This window comes from Podarcis bocagei (genome assembly GCF_964188305.1).
Source record: "Podarcis bocagei genome assembly, chromosome: 5".
Taxonomy (NCBI): Eukaryota; Metazoa; Chordata; class Lepidosauria; order Squamata; family Lacertidae; genus Podarcis; species Podarcis bocagei.
In genome coordinates, this window is record NC_138129.1 from 79,208,126 (window position 1) to 79,227,961 (window position 19,836).

Here is a 19,836-nt window from a genome sequence, read left to right on the forward strand (position 1 = left end):
TAGCTAGAAATCCCTAAGGACTGAACCCTTGGGTTTTCTACATGTGCTCAATCATACCCCTAAATTCTGGGGATTTTGCAAGAGGGTAGCTAAATTACAAATGGTCTCCAGGTCTATTTGTTTTTCCCTATAAGATTTTCCAGCCAATAGCATTCACACCAAAATCTCTATTTGCAGATTCTGGCAGGGAACTAGTGAAAGATAAATAATACGTGTGCACTTCACAAGGCACCTCTGGCCTGAACTTGTTTCTTTAAAACAAAGGGGAAACAAGATTTGGTTGCATATTTCAAGGGATGCAACGTGACAGGCTAGTAACTGCTGATAGTAATTTGATCAAATTTACAGCGCGATGAGAAAATGTTGAAATAAAATTTAATTTCAGTCCCATCACCTTTTAATTTTCCATGACTATGCTAAAAAGAATTGGTAGCCACTTCCTCGTCTATAATGAAGAAATAGTAACACATTATTGCAAATATATCCAGCAGGATCGATCGATAGGAGGAGTGCAACAGGAGCATTTTCAGCCAACTTCCAAAGCAGTTCATTGAGGATCAGATTCTGCTACTGTGCTAACAAGTTACCATGCTAAGAATGGTCCTGATCATGAACACATGTTCTGTGTCCTGACCATGGCTTGGCCTGTGCGCATTTGTATGTCTAGGGATGTGCAATTTGAGCAGAAGATCTAATATTAGTGCAGAATCTGGCTAAATATCCAGTTCCATGGATCTCGAGGACACCCTGAAAACATTAACTCCAGCTGTCTCCACTTCTTCCTTACCAACAAAAATAACCCTTGCCAAAATTACTTTCTCCCTTACCAAAAACCTATCCAAAACTCTGCATTTTGAGCACATAACAAGGTATGGAAATGTAATTAAATATAAGCAAACTCTCAATTTTTGCAATAATAATAATAATAATAATAATAATAATAATAATAATAATAATAATAGTTTTATAATTTATACCCCATCCATCTGGCTGGGTTTCCCCAGCCGCTCTGGCCGGCTTGCAGAATATATAAAACATCATAAAGAATCAAACATTTAAAATCTTCCTGATAAAGGGAATATATTGCAAATGCAGAATTAAGAATTCTGGGGTGTAGAGTTAAAATCTTTAGGAGCACAGTTCAAACTGCTTAAAAGAGAAGTTACCATGCTGTGGTGCTCCAACTTAAAATCCACAAGTTAAGGAATTGCCTTTCCATAACAGCGAGAACTCCTCTAATCATTAACCGGCATTGCTTAGGATATCTATGGACTATGATCTGCTTCTCTAGAACAACATGCCCCAGCTAAGACTAGTATAAAGTATTAAACTGCAACCAATTGCTGTTTTTTTCCTAATTATAATTTTTATTTGCATATTTGTATATTGACAAATGCATTCAGCTTCTGGTTATCAACAGCCCAAAAAAATTCAGTTTCTCATATACAAAAGACTGTGTTTTATAGACCAAAGGAGTTACTGCTGGTTCATGTATCATGACATAATCATCAACGCTGTTTGGCAGTCACTTGATCCCTAGAACAAATGCTACTTTGCAGAATATGCCAGTATAAATTAGTTAAGTATACTTCCTTGATTCTTCTCAAAAAGTGGCATTCCAGGAATGGAATGCAGTTTAACCAAAAACAAAACCAATAAAAACCACACGAAGCCCCCAAGAAAATAAATCTAAATTAAATGTTTTGAGTCAAAGTACATTGCATGAAAAATCATACTACATTGAAATAATTTTTTTAAAAAACCATTTTAAGTATATGTACTCCTATCAGTTAAACTGGCTTACTTTTCTGAAATACTTTCCCCAATAAACGGTGTTTTAATGTCGGCCGATGCAATCTGTCATCTACGAGACAAAACGGCCTGCAGAGACTCGCATAAGATGCCTTAACATACTGGTTAAATTAACAATTTGAGCCATGTACTAACATCCTTTTTAAAAACACACACCATGTGCTCTGATAATGGGGCATTGTCAGTGGGTGCATGTGCAGAATGTTGACTAGGAAAGAACTGAAATCAAATGCCCACTAGGGGGCCAGTTCATAAAAGAGAAGGAAAAATAACGCTATGGTTCTGGCGTGCGCCGGAACTCTGCTGCACACAGTACAAGAAATAACAAATATTATAGAAATTTCAAAAGGTCCGAGCTACCTTTTGGTGGATTTAGCAGTTAAATGGCTGTGGCATTTAGGAACAGAATGAAACTTTTCAAAGTCCATCTGGCCCCTGGCCCCTTACTGGTTTTGCTGAGAGAGGAATAACGCTGTTACATTTGTGGTCTCTAAATGCTTTTTGTTATTTAATTTTTTATTTTATTGTTTCTGGTTTTAAAAAAAAAAGATTAAAACTTGCACCGATATATTTGCTAGGTAGTGTTAATTATTGCTGTCATTATGAAACTTTGACTGCGAATGTCGATTTTGTGATACGCTGTTGCTCTTCATCCAATGGTAAGCTGCTCTTATAGTGTGTGCTTTTTCTGGAATTGGCAGCTTGCAAATAAATTGACAATGTGTTGATAAAATCCACGTACCGAGGTTAGAAGGCAGCCCTATATCGGGAGGTTTTTAACGCTTGATGTTTTTAGATAAGCTTTAAGCCGCCCAGAGTGGCTGGGGAAACCCAGACAGATGGGAGGTGTGTAAATAATAAAATTATTATTATTATTATTATCATCATTAGAAAAAAGAGCAAACTAATTATCGTTCTGTTCTTTAAAACGACCTGGCTTCTCCTTCCCCCAAACATATTATGCATTAAGAACAGTCATGGCTGCAGTGGATGAAACTCCTCAGAGGGACTTAAGAGCGACAGTTTTGCGAGATTAATGATGGAAAGAGCGATGTTATCTATGAAGGTGATGATATATGGAAACCATCTCGATTTGAGGATTGGAAGAATGGAAAAATTCACACAGGATTAATATTGGTGTTTATCGGCTTAAGGAGACTATCAGAAGAGATCATAAAGAAAAAAGAGAAAATATATGAACAAGATGTGATGTGGAAACAGCAAGATAAGACTGGATAGAATTATGAACTCTGTTTGGACTGATTTGGACATTAATGCAGTAGCAAGAAGATGATCAGAATCCCCCTTCGGATCTTGACATATGGGTCCCCCCAACAAAATTTAAAATTTAGCTTTGTAATTCGGAATTTATGTGATGTGATTAATTTGATTTGATTGGCCGGTTAATAAAAATTATTTATAATAATAATAATAATAAGAACACTCATGGCTGCGAATAAGAAAATTGTGAGAACGCGCACCCAGCGCCCTTCGAAAAGCCAGCTATTCCGAACAAGGAGCTGCAAAGCACAATGACCTCTGATAGGATCTTCAGCCTTATGATGAGGGTGGAGAAGACTGGGAAAAGCCACACACCACAAGCACACTGCTCATAGCACTGTCATGCACCTAAAACCCGTCATAAAACTTACCCCTCTTTTGAGGCTTCTGAAAGAAGAAATTCTGGGCTTCCCTGTTTTTATCTCATTCATGCAATAATGGACTTGTTCAATCGAGCATAAGGGATACTGGGAACCATTAGAAGTACTGGACGTGTATAAACTAGTAGGGGTAAGGGGAGGGGACTGCGGCTGATGCGGAAATAAAGAAAGGAACAGATAAGGCAAACATTGAACTGAAAATTCTGTCTCCCCCCCCTTTCAATACAGAAGCAGACCATCGGTCCCAGCCGCCCCCCCCCCACCCCATAACAACCACCATCAGATATTATAATCAGAAAGCTGACGGCATAACAAATGTGTTGGGTCTTTAAGGTGTCACAAGGCTCTCCACTGTTTTCACCATCAGAAATACACAACACAGTAAGAAAATTAAAAAGTAAGAGAGGGAGAATATTTAGTTACGATGTTAAAATGGTTTAAAATGTCCTTTTACGTGCGAGTTTCGAAACAACACCAAGAACCACCCTTCAGATAACACACATTGCTGAAAGATAACAGGCTTTAGATTTGTTTGTTTTACATCTAGGAACTTTTTGAATTAATAAAAACATTTCCCCTACACACACACACACAAAAATCCCCAGCAAAATTTATTCTAAATGTTCTAATGTTAAAATTATTATATCCTCAAAGCGTATGGGCGGAAAGGAAGACTTAAGGAATGGCATTCATAAGGTAATGGAGATGTGCTGCACAGCTGGAAAAGGAAGGTTATTCCGTTCTTAGGTGTTCTACACCATTTTTTCCTCACACTGCACGAAATTTAAATTTGTGTTGTTGTTTTTAAAAAAGAATATTGCTTATGTTATTTGTTGCTCTATATACTAAGAACTTCTGCAAAGGTAAGGTGCAATTTGCCTTCATATCATTATTCTTTCATTATGTCCAAAGCAATATATCACCTGCTTTGCTTTAACCTTCAGGTGCCTTTGAATATCTTTAAACTGACCTGCCAAAACCATGCATTTCAAACAAAAACACCAGTTTCTAAAATTGCACATTACAGGCAGGATGCAAGTTCCTCCAGTACCTAAAACAATTAAATGGACCACAGCCAGAAGGCGGCTGAATCTCTGATAATAAAGGGATGATCCACACACCCATCACGATCAACTGATCTGATCTCCCTCCAGTTTCAACACAATAACAAACTCCAACATATACAGAGGATACACAAGCCACAGAGGATGCTATTATTGGTCAAAATAGTTGCAGCAGGCTCCTTTGCAAGACCTGCGCTTGAGTATTGGTGTAACATGTTACCAGGAGTTTGCAGTTCCTGGTCACTAACTACTGTTGTAATAGCTCCAGCAAAGCCAGCGGCATTTTGCTACCCCAGTTGTACTGGTTTCCTCTGCTGCTAGAATACTATAGCTGGGGTGGGGCAAAGCAGACATATCATACCAAAACCAAGTTCCTAAATGGACAGTTGGGGCAATGCAAACTGTCTTTCAAAATTATATAAGGTCAAAACGACATTATTTTGATCCAAAGGACTACATTTGATCCCTTAACCACAAATCCTGAGTGTGTTCTCATGTGAAATATATTTTAAAAGTTGTACCTTTGGTTTCTTTCCAAAAAGCCACAGCTTGCCCTTAGCCTTGCCCACGGTGGTTTTTGCATCGATTCTCACCCCTTCCTGCTTTGGTGTACTGATTGTTCCGTCAGAAACAGTCCTGTAAATGTGCTGACTGTAATCTTCAAATGGAAAGTCTCCAGGAGGTTCAAAACCAGACTTGAAGGAGTCTATTACTATTTGAGAGTCCTTGATGGGAGAGATGCAATGTTTATTAAAAAAAAAAAAAAGATTACTCAAGAGAGCTGATGGCTTAACTGAAATGATATTATTACCAATGCAGCAGATGAAAAATGAGTAACTTAAAACAGCAGGAGAAATTACTGATCTTCCAGAAAGAATTAAGTCCGTTTACAGAGGGGAAATTGCAGACTACCATCTACAGGGCATTTAGAAAAGATAATGTTGCAGAGAGAGCAAACAATGCTTGTGCCCTGAGCATCCCGCTCCTCCACATCCCATCACATCCAAAATGAAACCTTCGTATATACAGTGGTACCTCTCGTTACGAACTTAATTCGTTCCAGAGGTCCGTTCTTAACCTGAGGTACCACTTTAGCTAATGGGGCCTCCCGCTGCTGCCGCGCTGCCAGCGTGTGATTTCTGTTCTCATCCTGAGGTAAAGTTCCTAACCCGAGGTACTACTTCTGGGTTAGTGGAGTTTGTAAACTGAAGTGTTTGTAACCTGAGGTGTTTAAAACCTGAGGTACCACTGTACCTCCATCCAGGAAATACATAAGCTCCCAAGGTGAAGTCCCAAACCCTGGGATTACTCAAATTGCTAAAGAAATTTCATCTCAAGATTAACAACAAGGTCTGCAAGAATAGACTCATACAATGAACAGCATCCAGCAACATTTCCATTGGGCAAAATGTCGAAAAATCAAAGTAATCTATTATTCGGGCATCATAAATTAATGAGAGGAAGAGGGAGAGAGGTTAGAGAGAGAATGGGTTAAAAAAAAAAAGTCTGAATAAAACACAGACTCCTTTCCACAATTACTTGCACAAGGTCTCATGACTCAACAAAGCTGTCTGCCAGAGATTTAAGGAACACAAGAGACTTGATAAACCCTCTGTTTTTGTTGCTTGGTTTGGCTTCATGGAACACAATTTTCATAGGCTTGATCAGCCTAATTCCTTGCCTTAGTTGTAGTAGGACATGATCAGACCCACAATTAGTTAGATTTACCTCCAAAGCAATGAGTTCTACAGTGATAATCTGAATCCTACAAAATATCAACTTACCCTGCGTTCATCAACCGATTTTGCCGCAGCAGTCATTCCTTCTAAACATTTTGAGACTATTGGGATAACTCTGCGCTCAGAATCTGCAAACCCCTTATAACATTCACTAAGTTTGATGGTTCTTCGTTCATCCATTTCCTGAAGATGCTACAATTATAAAGAAGAAGCCTGAGTATTCTTATGACAATACAGTACTATACAGATACTCGTATATTTGGGCTACATTTCCTCCCAATTTTGTTTAAAGCATCACCAATTTGCTGAGTTTGCTTTCCTGTACCAGGTTCTTTAATAAAGAACCTGTGACATAGGAGTGTACCAAAGTTCATTTTAACTAAACCCATGGTTAGGTTAACCTAACCACGGTTTCCTGTTAGGAAAATAAGACCAGTGCTCCCTTCCCTCTTTAGCATCTGCAAGGCAATGAAAAGCTCCCACTTTCAGTTTCATAGGGAGTTAGTAATACAGTGGTGCCCCGCAAGACGAATGCCTCGCAAGACGAAAAACTCGCTAGACGAAAGGGTTTTGCGGTTTTTGAGCTGCTTCGCAAGATGAATTTCCCTATGGGCTTGCTTCGCAAGACGAAAACGTCTTGCAAGTTTGTTTCCTTTTTCTTAACACCGTTAATACAGTTGCGACTTGACTTCGAGGAGCAACTCATAGAACACAGTGTGGTAGCCTTTTTTGAGGTTTATGGTGATTTTTGAAACTTTTCCAAAACTTTTCCGACACCATGCTTCACAAGACGAAAAATTCGCTAGACGAAAAAACTCACGGAACGAATTAATTTTGTCTTGCGAGGCACCACTGTAGATTCATTCATTTACTTATTTCTTTTTATGCTTGAGAAAAACTATTGTTTATACATGTTTTATGTTGTTTTAACTACCTGTCATCTACAGAAGATTCATTTTACATCATAAATAAAAGGCTCGTTTTTACATGTACGGAATGCAGACTTTACTGCTGCAGCTTCTATATTATCCTGTAACAAATATTTTGTTGAAAATTTGCTCATGTTTATGAAGCAAACATGATTTTCCTTCAGAGTATTTCCTTGTAAATGTTATGATAGCCTTCCAGTGGAATTTTGTTCATTTGCAATGGCTTGTTGGTATTGTATTAAACAAGATGCTGTTCAAAGAAGAAGAAGCAACTCAAAATAACTGGGGGATGTTGTTAAGAACCTCGGAAAGAAACCAGAGGCTGCAATCCTATGCACACTTTCCCCTGACAGCTACCTCACCTGCTCCATTGCAAAAAAGACAGACTGAGGGAATGACTTATATGTGTTGGCCCCACAATATATTGAGACAGCTCCATGTTTGTCATGGTGACCATGAAGTGCTGAGCTAGAGCAGTTGAGGCGGACCAGGTATGGTCCTTGAAGTCTTGCAAGACCACCACCACCAGTTCTCCAACTCCAACAATTCTGTCTCTCTGGCCCAACACGAGGAGTTGTAGCTCACATCTGGCTGCCAGGCAAATAGGTTTCTTGGCAAGGAATATGGTTTTCTAACCTGGCATTCAACAACAGAACCACCAGGTGTGAGAGCACATTGACGTAACTACTCAGGGTTGTTGGGGGGTTTTTGGGGGGGGCTCAGAAGAGGTAACTTCTTTCAGCCACTTGATGCCCCATCTGATACAATGTACACCCTTGTGCAAATTAACTGAAACAAACCATGTTTTCTATCTTACTTGTAATCCTGTACTCAAAGCAAACACGAAAAATCAGTTGATCATTATGGTGTCGGAAGCCTGCAGCCAATAGAAGGAATGACGCGCTCGCCACAATATATTGAGGTTCTACGAAAGAGAGTTATTCCAGAGCTGGAAAAGAGGTATCCTGACGATACTGGGATATTGAAGCAGGACCTAGCCCCCCGTCACACATTGAAAGTGGTGAAGAAATTCATGACAGAGCAGCAAATACGGGTATTTGATTGGCCAGGGAATTCCCCAGATGTAAATCCCATTGAGAATTTTGTGGGCTATATGCAAAAGTCGCCTCCGTGCTGCAGACTGTATGACTATGGAGAAGCTCATTCAGGTGCTGATTCAAGTGTGGTACAGGGATCCGAAAATCAATAGTGACTGTTCAAAACTAGTAGACTCCATGCCAAACCATCTTCAAATGCTGCTTAAAAATATTGGAGGTCATATCCATTACTAATATACATATATGTGAGTTTTGTACAGGTATATGTGAGTTTTGTACAATAAACTACATTGTTTGTTTCAATTAATTTGCACAAGGGTGTAGGTGCCCCTCAGCAAACATTATACTTCCCTTGCCAATAACCCAATGCTAAAGAAAACATCTGGAGGATCTGTGTGAACTTAATTACATAATGCTAATGAAACAGATATGAAGATGTGGAAAAAACCCCTGAAACTGTCTTTATTGGGGAGAACCAACACAATAAAAGTCCGTGCACTGCCAAAATTTCCTGCTCCAAAATCTCAGGCCAAATTATTCAAGAATGGCAGAAACAATGTATTTATATGGAATGTTAAAAAGAGCTAAGGAACCTAAAAATGTAAGCTGTAAGGCATAGAAAGAGGGGGATTTAATAGAGTTATTGTAGCGCTGGAGTCCTTTTGTTTAGGAACAAAAACTCTTATTATATAGACCAATGGAAGAAACAGCAATGAATACCACAGTAAAGAATTTATTATGAATGGAAGTACTAGGAAAAACTGTTGTAACAGATACAATTATGTTATTGGCACGTGTTTAAAAACCTGGGATAGATTTAAAAAGAAGAGCTAGCACCAGAAATTTCCCCTTTAGCATAATATTGGTGAAGGAATGTTTAATATGGGACAACTAGGGAAGTTCAGTGTTTGGGTAACTGGCATATATCAGGCCGGGTGCAAATTAATACAAACAGTTTTTCTATTGGTTCATCAAATGAGAACACCCTTGAACAGATTGCAACGTAAGCGAAGGATAAACAGAGGGAAACTGAGTTAAAAAATTAATATAAGGAATGAGAAACTCTGGTTTGCAAAAAGGTAGCTGTGAAGGCTTTTTTGCTTTTAAAAGCAACACAAGTTCCACAAAACATACAAACTCATTTTAAAAAACAATGATACATGCTTAGAGATGTATGGGCCAGATGATGTATGCGTTTTTGTTTTTGTTTGCTTACTTGTTTTGGGTAACATTCTCCATTGCTGCAATCTATGCCACTATTATTATTATTTATTCAGCTTATACACCACCGTATGGATGTGAGAGCTGGACCATAAAGAAGGCTGATCGCCGAAGAATTGATGCTTTTGAATTCTGGTGCTGGAGGAGACTCTTGAGAGTCCCATGGACTGCAAGAAGATCAAACCTCTCCATTCTTAAGGAAATCAGCCCTGAGTGCTCACTGGAAGGACAGATCCTGAAGCTGAGGCTCCAATACTTTGGCCACCTCATGAGAAGAGAAGGCTCCCTGGAAAAGACCCTGATGTTGGGAAAGATTGAGGGCACAAGGAGAAGGGGACAACAGAGGACGAGATGGTTGGACAGTGTTCTCGAAGCTACTAACTGAGTTTGACCAAACTGCGGGAGGCAGTGGAAGACTGGAGTGCCTGGCGTGCTCTGGTCCATGGGGTCACAAAGAGTCGGACACGACTAAACGACTAAACAACAACATACCCAGAGGTTTCAGGGCAGTTCACAACAAGACCACAACATATAAAATCAAACCAAAAGCAATAACCCAATAACCACGCGGGGATTCGAACCGCTGACCATGCGATCGGCAAGTCCTAGGCGCTGAGGTTTTACCCACAGTGCCACCCGCGTCCTGTTGGATGTCAATAAGATCAACCAAAGGCCGGGTTAAAAAGTAACGTTTTTGCCTGGCGCCTAAAGGTGTATAATGATAATATGGCCACAGTCAGCACAGAAGTTCAAAATGATGAAGAAAACCAGAGAAAGTAATTGCTAGTTTTGTGTAGAAAGAAAAGCTGATATTCATCATTTGCAGTGGAAGTACCAGAAGGTGAGTGATTTGGGGATTATAGTAACTTAATAAAGGATTTCTTTTCTTTTTTTCTTTCCCCTCACCATCTCAACCCTTATCTGCATGGTTGCTTTGTTCCACAAATATATCAAACAAAAGTACTACATATTTTAGCAATGGCAAGAATTTTAAGTGCCAAGGAAATTAGAACCAGGGAGTTGTGGGAGCAACTGAATACTGCAAAGTTAAAAATAAGTATACAGGAGCAGCAAATGAATGGAAATCAATAATCTACTTCATTTTAAAACCACAGGGAATGTCAGGAAGCAAGACAAATGATATGCTACTGTAAATATCTTTTCAAATATTGTATAATCGTAGTTTAATGTAAATTAACAGTGAAGGATTAAAGCAGAACTATGTAAGGTGCTGATAAAACATTTATAATTTTTATGTTTACAGCAGTGTTCTCAAACCATCTCAAATCTAAGCATGGGTCCAAAAGGTTTTTCCTGCCACTTTCCCCAGGAAAAGTGGCTGTTTAGCACTGAATGGGAACAAACGTCAATTGAGTTTTCTTCAGACTGATGTTTGTTTTGATTCAGCACTAAACAGAGGGTTTTCCTGGGGAGAGCGAAGGAACAAAAGGAAAATATTTCTGACCTGTGCCTAGAAATCATGTGACGAGCAGCAGTGTGGATGAGCTTAGAAGTCACTGTCACACTTTTAGCAGTTTAAATGATGTTTTTTCCCCAACAGTGAAAATTGTAAAGTACGCTGGGCACCGAGTAGAAGTATACAAATGCAATAAATAAAGATCGAAACAAAATTTAGATCTAAAACTCACCTTATAGATTTGAGGAATGACAATGTAGAAATGCTTGTGCTGTTCACCATTGAAATTTTGCAGCTGGGCAGCATATTCATTTTTGTTCTCATCAGCCATGTGTGTACGGAGATTTAATTGCTGCTTTGCCTAATAAGAGACAGTTCAATGACAGTGTTTTCTAGAAGTCTTCTGTTTAAACAAAATCTTACTTAGCAACATGGTCATTGTAAGTGAAATGCCATCACCTTTCATGAGCCCTGGAGATGCCCTTGTATCCTTTACCTTACATTAGCATTTGCGGGGTCAGTAGACAGTATTCAACTAAATAAATGCATGAGCAGAATGACTTTTCCACCTTTTGTTCCCCTGTGTATGCCCCGTGTTGTACCCAAATCTGCTTCAGTGGATTGGAGGAACCACAGGACTTTGAATACAACCTAAGGTGTATAAACTTCTCTTTATAAACATTCGTAACCACTCCAAAAAGTTTGTAGTAGCTTGTTCTTATTTAGAGAAAAGCATCTGAATTTTTAAGCTAGGCATGTACATCTCACCATGCTATTCTCAAACAAAACATTTTAAAATGACCAAAAATAAGGAACTGCCATGTACACATATAGAAAGAGAGACAATATGTGACTGTCTCACCAACACTACTTGTACAATTCCATTCATTTCAAGTGACAACAAATATGGCACACAACCCCATATTGCTAAAAGTTCCTATTTCAGCCACTAAAGTTTTCTTTTCACCAGTGGCAACCAAGATGATACCATCCAGAAAACTGCAACTTCCACTGGACAAAACGTCCTGGTCGATCAAGCCACAGTTCTCTGCTACTTCTGAATCGGTAAACTATGGCTTTGGCAAACCCTCCAAAACAGAACGGCAAACCAAGAGCAAACTGTGGCTTGCGATTCTGGTTTGAAGAGATTGCACAAACCACGCTGTGGCAATTCAGATGTAACAGCAAACCGTGAATTGATCAAATGAGAAACCGTTTAATAAGCTAGGCCCTATGAAGGTGGTGGTGTTGGGACACGTGCACACAGAATTTGTTCCTGATCCTCCAAACCTTCGGAGAATAACAAAACATGATGTCTGAATGCAGCCATTGATTCACTGGCCCCTTGGTTGGCACATTAAGTTTTAAAAAGATAGCATTATTTGAAAAAATGCAAATACTGTTATAGGAATAATAATAATAATATTTACCTTTTCAACATCTGCTTTAGTGGCATTAGTATCATTGTCCAGTCTCTCAAAACATTGCTGTGCTTTTTCTGCTTCTCTGCACTCTCTCTCAAACTTCTTTTTACTCTGCAATGGTAACATCATCATGTTGTTGTTGGTTTTTTTACAAAATACTATAAAAAGACACGCTAAAGTTCACATGTGTATACCCATATAAATACTCATATACTTGCTCTCACTCAACTATTTAATATGGTGGAATCCCACTAATTTCTATTAGTATACTATGACTGACAACTTTTAAACAAAAGTGAGGTTTTGTCTTAACATAGTTCATTTAGATTTTTATGTAAAGCCAAACAAAAAAAGTAAACGAAAACTGAAGTTATAATTCAAGCCTAATAAAAGACACTTGCAAAATCCTCACTTGTTTTTAAAAGATCCCAATAGCAACATATATTTAGATCTGCCATTCTACTGTGCTGGGGGCTGATTTCAGCAACCATGTTAAGAATCATAGAGCTGGGAGGCATTTTCAATAAATTCTGACATAGCTGAAGTCTGTAAATCCTTCAAGGCAGAATTCCTGTTGAACTGCATACTGAATTGCGCAATAGGTTGCACACTGAGAAGTTATGAGCTGTTATGATCTCTGCAAACACAGCAATCTATCTGGTCTACTTAACAAAGATAACAATGATAACAAAGCTAATCTTCAGTTAATTTCTTTAACAATTGCCCACCAAACTTTGTAATCCTAAAAGTAAACAGGAAAAGATAGGGGCAAGAGGAGAGAAGAAAACTTACATTATCCATCTGCTTCCAACACATGTCAAGATACTGCTGAGCCTTTCGACCCTCTTGAAGGTGCTGCAAAATTACGAACGAGAGGGTTTTAATTTATTTTTCTTTCAAAATCTGATATGGCATTTACAGTCTTTTACTTGCGTGTACTAAAGAAACCCAGTGGCCTAGTTTGCACCTCAAAGTAAACCTACTTGGGTCTGTTTACTTCCTCCTCGCTACTGCATGGAGGAAACAAACCTGTTTCAGCAAACCACAATGCACATTGCGTCCTCCAAAAGAAAAACGTTCCACACTTTCCACTGCTCTCCAATCTACTGAAATACAGCAGAAGGAACTGGATTTCCACCCGTTTTGTTAAAGTGAAACAATTGGACAAACATCAGTTCTACTTGAAAATATTACCCTATTTCTATGGCGACATTATAAATGTGCACAAGGAAACTGCACCATGAGTGCAGTCGGGGCTTTGTCTTTTAGTTTTTGATACTGCATCTCCTGTGCCTGATGGAGTCAAGCTATTAAAACTCAACAGCACCTTCATAACAGTATCACTGGTGTTTTATTCTAAAAGCACCTAAAATGTTCCAAGCACCAGACAGCAACATTCAAATCTACAAGGGCCCAGGCTCATGACTTTATAATCTGAATAAAAATAACTTGGCATACAGTGGCAAAGACCAGCGAATGCACATGCAGCTCCCTTAAATGCATGGCTCTGGGCTGTGACACACATGTTTTAATTCTCAGACCAATGTGTGAGAATTAAAAGATACAGCCGTACCTTGGTTCTCAAACGGAATCCGTTCTGGAAGTCCGCTCAACTTCCAGAAAAGTTCAAAAACCAAGGCGCAGCTTCTGATTGGCTGCAGGAGCTTCCTACACTCAATCAGAAGCCGCGGAAGCTGCGTTGGATGTTCGGCTTCCAAAAAAGGTTCACAAACCAGAATACTCACTGGTTTGCGGCATTCGGGAGCCAAAATGTTCAAGTCACAAGGCGTTCCAGAACCAAGGTACGACTGTACTTTAAATGCCTTTACAACAGACAACAGTTGTCCACAGAATCGAAGCACAAAGTTATTTATTTCAGTCGTTTGTATTCCGACTCTGCATAACACCTGAGGAGGCATACAATCGAAGTATAAAAAAAGGATGCAATCCTAAAACACACCCAATTAAGGGACAAGCCGTTATTCCTGAATGCTGTGCAGTGCGACTGGCTTCTAAGCAGGCACCTGGAGGAATGGACTGCACAAACACTAACATTCTAGAATATAAGATAGCAAGCAATGCTTTATTAAATTGGGCGGCCTTTCATTCTGTTCAGAAGCACGCGTGCTTTTGTGGTACACTGTTCTCTTGTCACAGGAGTATGGAAAAAACCATGCAATTCAAATTTGCGCACCACTACTACACCGAAGATTTGGTCCAACAGACGAGACCTTGATAACAGTGAAAAGAATAATCGCATAAATTCTACAATCGTGAACCCCTCATGACTTACCATTTTCCTTTCTGTTTTGAGTTCATGGGAATATCTCATCAGTTCTCCATATACCCTATGTCCCAGTTCTTCTGCTACTACTTCTCTCTGTCCCGCGTAGTCGTTTAACTCGTTAAGGATATTATAAAAGGCTATACATGAGGTAAACCTGGCAATACACAGTGAAGAAGGAGGAGGGAAACAAATGTCATGTTTCTGTTTATCCGGAAGTTACAGCTTTTGTTCCATAAATGGACCATAAAACATGTCACAGTTAGCGTGGGGTACAACCTTGATAAAACGAATTGCAGAAAGATGTACAGTGGAGATGCCCCAAATACACTTCTCTTCACGCACATTGGTTGTTGTTGTTGTTTTTAAAAAAATGAAAACAGATTTCAAAAGGTAGAAAAGAATAAAGAACACTACCTGGAAAGCCCTGCAGTATAGTGGTATCTCCTAAGATGCGAAATGGAAGAAGGACTGAGCCTAGGAATGGACTTAATTTCCTAGGCTTGGGAAGCTGAACTTGTTGCAGAGATGATTTTGCTTGATCTTGAGGGTGGAACATGCCAACCATGCCACTCTATGCACCCCGATGGATGGATCTACTGAACAAGTTTGCTACCAGCTCTGAAGACAGCTGCCTGTTTGCCTGCTCACCTCTTTGGTTGGAGGGGAAGGGTGCCACACTATTGCTGGCACTAAAACAAAGGGGGGAGCAGGGTGGGAAGAAGGAGGAAAAAATAAGGGGAGAAAATGTGTATGGAAGGGAGAAACAAACAAACATGTCACTGTATTTTTTAAATTTTTTTTAAGACCTCATAAGCCTGTGGAATGTTTGCCATCTCTTTTAAATGTTCAGGTCTTGAGCTCCATATCAGCTTCTTGGAAGTCCTGTCATCTAGGTTTGTGTTTTGTTTTGTTCTTTAAAAAAAAAAGGTTAAAATGAAGCAGAGGGGCTCAAAATGATCTTCCATGAGAAATAGTGTTTGGCTAATGGAACTTAAATCTCATCGATAATTGGATTTTGGGCTAGATGACCAAATTTGTTCTCTTGTAACCCAGTGAATACCGTCTTCCTTCAATGACGGCCTTCAATTGTAAAATCAGCCTTGATCAATCTCCGACCAGGGCATCTGAAAAAAATTTGATGCTTTCTGTGCTGTCCACACTGGTAATAATGGAATAACCTAAATTTCACTCCCCCCCGCCCCCGTGTTAAGGATGGCCAAGCAATCAATGTTAGTAGGTTGGTGGTGGTGAGTGTTTGCTATTTTCCTCCCTTATACTATGCTGAAAGACTGTTAACTATATAAAGTACAGAATATAGAGAAAGTTACCCCACCCAACAAGCCAAGACTGACAAGGACATACAGCTTTGCAGCGTTCCTCTATAGTAGTTTTCAATGTACAGCTTCACAAAGGAACCTTTTCCAAAAATAAAACAACACTTTGTAGCAATCAACTCACCGCCTTTTAATCAGGGAGCGCTGACACTGCAAAGTGTCACCATACTTAAGTTTGGCTTTGAGCTAAAGAAAATTAATGTGCCATGGCTGGTGTCTAGAAATGCAACAAAAATAACATTGCTAAAATAATGAATTCAGGTCTAGTTGGCAAAACAGCAAAAATGAGGAGATAAAATGACTTATGGGCTTTACCTATTTCAGATACTGGATGGGAGATTGTGTGGTTTGGAGATTCTCCCTACGAAACACTTGGTGATATTCAACTAAGTCCTACTTAGACCAGATCCGCTGAAACTTCTCCTAACTTCTTCCTAAGTTAGCCATGTCCATTAACTTCAGTGGGGCTACCATGAGGAGTAGTAATGCGGAAATACTACTGATTTAACTCCACAAAGAAAACTAGATGTCAAGGGAGAAGAATTCTAGCATTCTTCCCAATATGCCAGTTTTCTGCATTTGGAATTTCTTTTGTATGGTAGATCATTCATCCATTACTTCCTACCTAAAATATGTGGTACAGCCCAGAGTCTAATTTACTTCCTCATCTGCTGTGTGTGAGAACCAAGTCTTAGAATTTACAGCAAAGCTACATGGGTATAATGTTAGGGATTCTCAGGAGAGTTAAACACGATCTCACAACTTAAATATTCAACATCCTTTGGAAAGCAGTGCAGAAAGTGTTAATAAAGCCTTCGCTTTCTGATTTCTGAATACAGAGACAACCCTTATATTTGGTCATTAAAAACCAAACTCTAATGTAAGCTGGTATGAAATTAATGGAACAATCCTAACTAGGTCTACTTGCAAGCAAGTCCTATTGAATTAAACTGAGCTTATTACCACGCAAGTGGAGGTAAAAAACACACACCAGCCTATCACAAAGGTACACAGATGTGTGAAAGTATTTAGGACTGAGGCCTTCATTCAAAGTATTTCCAGAGAATAACAGTCATTGAACACTGTGATTATTTTTTTTCCTGACAGACAATAGAAAACTAATGCTCATTTTACCTGGGTTCTTCATCTTTGGATGAACGTTTAGGACAGTACTTCTTCACCAGATTTCTGTTAAGGGAAGAAAACATAGTGTTCTACTAAATAAGGACATTAATAAATTTCTGTTAGTATTTGTCTAAGGATCAGTCTCAAACTAGGTGAATAAGGAAACAGCCCTTTGTCCTCAGTTTACAGTTCACATATCTCCTGTGAAGAGGATCTACTTCAATAAACACCTTGTGATGTAATCATTTCTGAATGCCAGCACCTTCGTCAGAATATACCTCGATTCTTCACAGCATTAAGATGTTTTTCTTGACAATAAATAATTTATCAGAAACAAGGATCCAGGAGTACACACTAAAGATGTAGTTTATTTATGACAATGAAACAGTCACAATTTATTCTTCTCAGAAACCAAAACAGAAAAGAAGCTTATTTTCCTGTTTACAATATTATAAGTTGAGGAGAATGAAGTGATTGACGAAAAGCATCAAAGTGAGGTGCATGTTTTAATATCTATGCGTTTCTGGACAAAATAAATGCACAATGCCCTTGGTACTAATAAACATGGGTGCCTGATTTCTCGCAAATGTTGCAAGCAGGAAGGAGTGAAAATTGTTCCACCGCTGAGCAACTAGGAACAATGCCAACCTATTGTTTTTATCTTATGCTTATCCAGACTAGAACGACTAAAACAAAGACAGGGGCCAAAAATTGGGGGGGGGGGAGAGGGAGGGAGAGAGAGAGAGAGAGAGAGAGAGAGAGAGAGAGAGAGAGGGAGAGAGAGAGGGAGAGAGAGAGAATTATCCTATAGACACTGCAAATTAATTTCTAATGAATAATTATAATACACTTCTTAGCAGCCTCTTTCCAGTATGGTAAAAAGATGCCTTGTTTCAGCCAGACAGAATAGGCTATTCTCCTGATGATGCTAAAGAGCAGCAGCAGTAACAGAATGCCTAGTTTAATACATTTTAAAGAGTTCAGCAGGAATTCCAAGGATTCCAGAGGCCTCAAGTTACTTCACTGCCCACAAATATTCCCACAAAGGAATAATGTATATATTTCATGTTCTTCAGCAGGAAATCTATTTTCTTTCCCCAAGCGATGCATTAAAGAAATGGAACTAAACTTCTGTACAACTATCCCCTTGGGCTATTAGTCCCACTACGGATCCTGGTTTTATTATCAAATCTTAAAAGTCAAACTCTCTTGCTATACTCATTGGGTATATAAAAGTTATATTGCGTCTAAACACTACAACATTCACATAATCCCAGGGAAAGAAAAGTCACAGAAGTTAGCAATGAAGAAATAAAGAGGTTTTTGAGTTATTTAAAAATAGCAAGAGCTGATGACAATAGGAAACTTTCCCCACAAAGGGAAACTATGGAAGATGGTTTGATTTAAACATTAACATATGGTTAACACATTCAGTTTAAGAGGCCATGATAGAATGTTGATGAAAATGTATTCTGTTATACCAGAGATCTGGGTTCTCAACCCACCTCTTCAAAAAGCACTTGTGTCTACTAGTACAGTCGTACCTTGGAAGCTGAACAGAATCCGTTCCGGAAGTCTGTTCAACTTCCAAAACGTTCAGAAACCAAAGCTCCTGCAGCCAACTGGAAGCTGCAGAAGCCCTGCTAGATGTTCAGCTTCTAAAAGAACGTTTGAAAACACTCACTTCCGGGTTTGCAGCGTTCAGGAGCCAAAACGTTCGAGAGCTGTTTGAAAACCAAGGTATGACTGACTGACTGACTGAATAAATAAATAAATAAATAAATCTGTTTGAAAATCAAGGTATGACTGTATATGAAATGTAAAGCTAACAGCTTTGTTTAGGTTATACTAAAGAAAGAATTGTGTGATCCATCACAGCAAATAGTGATGTTTAGTTCCCTTTTTCCTTATGGCAGTAAATTGGTTTTCTTTCCAAAGGGAAAGTCAGTTGGCTATGACAAATTTAGGAAACCCTACTATTGCAGTATGGAAGGCCCACTCCAAAGCTAAGACTCCCACAAATCACACTTTTGTTTAGTGGCATTATGTAAGTGCCAAATAGTTTCTAGGGCAATATAGATAATGGAAACACAACCACATAATGCAAAGAAGGTGCAGCTACACAAGCAAGACTTTCTGGAATTTATCAAAACGGAATAGATGTCAAGAATGGATGCAAGCAGAATTATAAGATCCGGAAACACAACAACACACACAAACATGCCAAAGTCCTGAAATAGCATTTTACTAAATTTCATCCTCGGGGAAAATAGCTGCAAACTTGACAGTACTTTCCCAGGAAAATTCTGAATTTCTGACAAATCGCTTTGTTTGTGCAGCTGCTTTTTTTCCATGACCAAGAACTAGCACAGCCAAGCCAGAAGCATGAAGAAGAAGAGTTTGGATTTGATATCCCGCCTTTCACTCCCTTTAAGGAGTCTCAAAGCAGCTAACATTCTCCTTTCCCTTCCTCCCCCACAACAAACACTCTGTGAGGTGAGTGGGGCTGAGAGACTTCAAGAAGTGTGACTGGCCCAAGGTCACCCAGCAGCTGCATGTGGAGGAGCAGGGAAGCGAACCCGGTTCCCCAGATTACGAGACTATCGCTCTTAACCACTACACCACACTGGCTCTAGTTGTTCCACAGTCAACGTAAGGTGCCACAAACCCAATCCTACTGGGCTCAACAGGAATGTCAAATATAAGATAAGGGCAGGAGTTCCAAATATATTACACAAGGAACAGACAATAAGGTTATCTGGATG

General features: G+C 39.2%; 1 protein-coding gene across 4 annotated transcripts in view; it reads right to left on the reverse strand.

Moving 5' to 3' along the window:
* The window catches only part of FNBP1L (formin binding protein 1 like), a 73,531-nt gene that overhangs the window by 17,640 nt on the left and 36,055 nt on the right, over positions 1 to 19,836 (reverse strand). For 2 of the 4 annotated variants that reach the window (XM_081195026.1, XM_081195027.1), the window contains exons 3-9: positions 17,081 to 17,134; positions 14,619 to 14,766; positions 13,118 to 13,180; positions 12,332 to 12,436; positions 11,134 to 11,262; positions 6,322 to 6,468; positions 5,059 to 5,262 (exon numbers count right to left, since the gene is read on the reverse strand). In XM_081195026.1, coding sequence (XP_081051152.1) covers positions 5,059 to 5,262; positions 6,322 to 6,468; positions 11,134 to 11,262; positions 12,332 to 12,436; positions 13,118 to 13,180; positions 14,619 to 14,766; positions 17,081 to 17,134 — 850 coding nt within the window. Of the gene's footprint in view, positions 1 to 3,464; positions 3,624 to 5,058; positions 5,263 to 6,321; positions 6,469 to 11,133; positions 11,263 to 12,331; positions 12,437 to 13,117; positions 13,181 to 14,618; positions 14,767 to 15,026; positions 15,525 to 17,080; positions 17,135 to 19,836 lie in introns of those variants that run through there. The other 2 variants (XM_081195029.1, XM_081195028.1) reach the window with 2 other exon arrangements.